The sequence below is a fragment of the Nestor notabilis genome, unplaced genomic scaffold (genome assembly GCF_000696875.1).
Source record: "Nestor notabilis isolate BGI_N333 unplaced genomic scaffold, ASM69687v1 scaffold24379, whole genome shotgun sequence".
NCBI lineage: Eukaryota > Metazoa > Chordata > Aves > Psittaciformes > Psittacidae > Nestor > Nestor notabilis.
In genome coordinates this window covers 1-586 of record NW_009944436.1, presented here as the reverse complement: position 1 = coordinate 586, position 586 = coordinate 1, and the positions used below count along the sequence as shown (strand labels likewise).

General features: G+C 63.8%; 1 protein-coding gene across 1 annotated transcript; it reads right to left on the bottom strand.

The window, feature by feature from the left end:
- Positions 1–90: 90 nt before the first annotated feature.
- MRPS2 (mitochondrial ribosomal protein S2) lies at positions 91–582 on the bottom strand (the record flags this gene model as incomplete). The annotated part of the gene is made up of 1 exon (XM_010022424.1): positions 91–582. A coding segment is annotated over one exon (492 nt), but the record flags the coding sequence as incomplete, so codon positions are not given.
- Between the last annotated feature and the right edge of the window lie 4 nt (positions 583–586).

The window sequence follows — 586 nt, the reverse complement described above, 5'->3', positions numbered from 1 at the left end:
CCCCACCACAACCAGCCCAGCTCCACCAGAAGCCAGCGCTCTGGATGCAGGATGCCCTTGACCATCCCACTGGGCACCATCCCATGGGCTCTAATTGCCCTCTGCTTTGCTCCGCAGCTCATCCACGGCCTCGCTCTGCCTCCTCTTGTCCTTGGCGCGGATGATGGTCATCCTGAAGAGCTTGCAGTACAGCTCCATGGCGCTGGGGCTGTCGTCATTGCCCGGGATGGGGTACGTGATCAGACAGGGGTTGCAGTTCGTGTCCACCACCCCCACCGTGGGGATGTTCATCTTGGCCGCGTCCCGGATGGCCACGTGGGGCTCGAAGATGTTGTTGAGGCTGCTGAGGAAGACGATGAGGTCGGGCAGGCGCACGCCGGCGCCGAACTGGATGTGCGCGTTGGTGAGCAGCCCGCCCTGCCAGTACCGCCCGCAGCCCCGCGCCGTGCTCTCCACCAAGTGGCAGAACTGGCGCTTGCGGCTCACGAAGAGGATGATGCCCTTGCGGTACGCGACGTGCGCGGTGAAGTTGAGGGCGAGCTGCAGGTGCTGCATCGTCTGATCCAGGTCGATGATGTCCTGATCC